The sequence below is a fragment of the Etheostoma spectabile genome, chromosome 7, assembly GCF_008692095.1.
Source record: "Etheostoma spectabile isolate EspeVRDwgs_2016 chromosome 7, UIUC_Espe_1.0, whole genome shotgun sequence".
NCBI lineage: Eukaryota > Metazoa > Chordata > Actinopteri > Perciformes > Percidae > Etheostoma > Etheostoma spectabile.
Genome location: NC_045739.1, coordinates 21,162,899 through 21,165,729, shown reverse-complemented (window position 1 = coordinate 21,165,729; position 2,831 = coordinate 21,162,899). Strand labels below are relative to the sequence as shown.

Sequence of the window (2,831 nt, the reverse complement as noted above, 5' to 3'; positions counted from 1 at the left end):
GTCTAGACCGTACTCTGTGATGTTATTTACAGAAACCCAACCAGTTTAACTGCATGCACCCCACGCATGTTACAGCTTCTGATCCATTTTGGGTGGGTGCTTCCTGGCCGATATAAAGCTGAGCTCAGATCAGTGATCTACCTCACTCTTTGGTCATGAGCTGTGGCGATGATGTGGTTCCTCCTTCTCCTCCACACTGCTTTCATCGAGGCGGTGATCGCGAAAGGCAAGTACCACCTGCTCTCTTCACACTCACCTCTCTACATCTGTCACTAGAATAGAATAGAATAGAATAGAATGCCTTTATTGTCATTATACACAAGTACACGGTACTTGTGCAACGAGATTAAAGCAATCCCTTTGCAGTGTTGACACAAAAAATATAAGAATATAACAGTATAAAATATAACAGTATAAAATATCAAAAATACAAAGTCAAAGATATAAAGTGTAGTGACTGTCTAGAGTAGTGACAAAAAAATATAAGAATATAACAGTATAAAATATCAAAAATATAAAGTCAAAGATATAAAGTGTAGTGACTGTCAAGTATGCTAGCTACAATTATGAGTTAGATTAAACTAATGTGTGTGAGACAGTGTGTCTGATTTGACATGTTTCGAGGTATAAAAAACATGTCTGCATGTTTTTTTTCTCCTTTCTTTATGGTTATATTTCGACATAAACAATATTTAACTCTAAGAAATAAATCCGTAAAATAACAAACTGTACTGGCGGCTCATTACCTGGACTTTTCCACTGTAATTCATTTTTTAGTTAAATGACTGTGTCAATTGTTAAAAAAACTTAACACTTTCAGTGATATTGTACATTAACAGAAATATACCTGTGAATCACGCACAAGGGACAAGTTCTGTTAAAATGTACAGTCATACAACTGTTAATTTACAGATATTTCTTATAGCGTAGCTGTTTTGAAAAGGTAAGCACATGCAGGTGCTGCAGGAAATGGCTCACTGAAGGTAAAAACTATATAACAGTGAAAATATAATATGCAAGCAGCAATTATCATAATTATTACTGTAAGCAGCAATATGGCGATCAGGAAGTTTTATCAATTGCCCAGAACTCGTAAAGAGCTCAGTGAGAAACATTACGTCCTCTTGTTGAATGTTACTTATTTTTTTGAAATCACAATTTTAAAATGCAGACAACCCCACAGTGCCAAAATCAGGGGAAAAACAATCTTGCAGTTTTGTGAGCATCACTTTAGATGGACTGCTGAGTTTGGCACATTTTCATGTCAACTCAAAACTGACAGTAATAATAAGTAATAAAATAAATAAAATAATAACAATAATATTTGACCGATCATTTCTTTTAACATTTCTAGATGTGTAGAAAGAAATCCCACACACAGTCAATTTTGTGTTAAGAGATCAGTTAGAAATGTATTATTATATATATTATATATGTATGGTTGGGTACTGAAAGCCGGTTCCAACCGGCAGGAATCAGACCGGATTAGAACGCAAATTTCTGCTCCTCATTTCGGTTCCACTTGATGCGTTGACTGAAATATTTTCCCTCCATTTCTCCGAAACAGACGTAAAAATATCACACTTTCTCTGTAGTCTACCGTTAGCGAGCTAGCGTAGACGTAGGCTACTTTTAAAATGCCAAATTTCCCTCTGGGCTCTGGTTGGCGTTGACCAACTCAACAAGTATTTTATTGTTACTCGTAAAAAAGGTGTGTTGTGTGTCAGGTGACTTAGGTTTACCTATTATGTATTTAAGTAGTTTAAACAATAAAGTATTGTTGAATTTAAATAATTACAATTAAAAAAAAAAAAACTCATCACTGTCATTTTTTTAGTTTTTCAGGAATGGGAATCTTTTATAAAGTACTGACTTGGCATCGGAATTGTAAAAATCCAAACAATGCCCAACCCTAATTAAATTATAATTATTATTTACATTGCAACTGCATGCCCAATTTTTTGTGAAATGATTTATGAAAATGACAAAAAGTCGTTCTGCTTGTTTTCTGTCTGATAAATGATGAAAAAGTATGATACAGAAGTTACATCAGGACACTTTTGTCTTTTGGCATTTTCAATTCAAAAGAAAAGAAATCTGTACGTCGAATGAATGATTAAACGTTATATGTTGATAAATAAGCGCGTAGCAGTGTGGGTGATTTATTCTGAAGTAATCTCATATAGTTTACAGCAGGTTGCAACAAAATATTCTTCTCATATATTTTGGTAAGTCAGTCAGTCTCCATGGTCCGATACCGGAGTTAACTGCTCTGATGACTTTGTAAAATTATAAACCAAAAATAATACAAAAAACTGACAAAAATATCAAACCTTCAAAAATAATGCTATCTTTAAATAACATCTTTAACCCTTGTGTTGTCTTCCCGTTAACCATGATTTTGTCCCTCCAGGTCAAAATTGATTTTTTGTTGTTGTGCTTTTCCGATGTTTTTGTTGCTTTTTCTGATTTATTTCTCACTTTTTCTGCAATTTTGGTGCTTTTTTTTTTTTTTTTTAAACCTGAGCTGGTTTAATAATAGATTTTACATTTCTTCTTGGAATTCTTGGTCAACAAACCTCATTTGTATCAAATTACACATACATTTTTTGGTTAAAAAGGCAGAAATTATGAAGTATTTTGACTAATAGTTTAGATCAGAGGACGTTGAGTGGATCTTAGATGGGTAGATGTCAAAGTTTAGTCCGGATATTGTTTTGACAAAATCTATAAGATTAAATAAAACACCCAAAAAATTAAATAAAAGTGATCATTAATTGTACCTGAAGAATGTTGTATGGAATCATCCATGTTATTTTTGGACAATTTGG

At 33.2% G+C, this 2,831-nt stretch overlaps 1 protein-coding gene across 1 annotated transcript in view; it reads left to right on the top strand.

Moving 5' to 3' along the window:
- Positions 1–156: 156 nt before the first annotated feature.
- Positions 157–2,831, top strand: part of LOC116691877 (scavenger receptor cysteine-rich type 1 protein M160) — a gene marked incomplete in the record, with an annotated part of 22,767 nt that continues 20,092 nt past the window's right edge. The window contains 1 exon segment of the mRNA XM_032519777.1: positions 157–213. Coding sequence (XP_032375668.1) covers positions 169–213 — 45 coding nt within the window.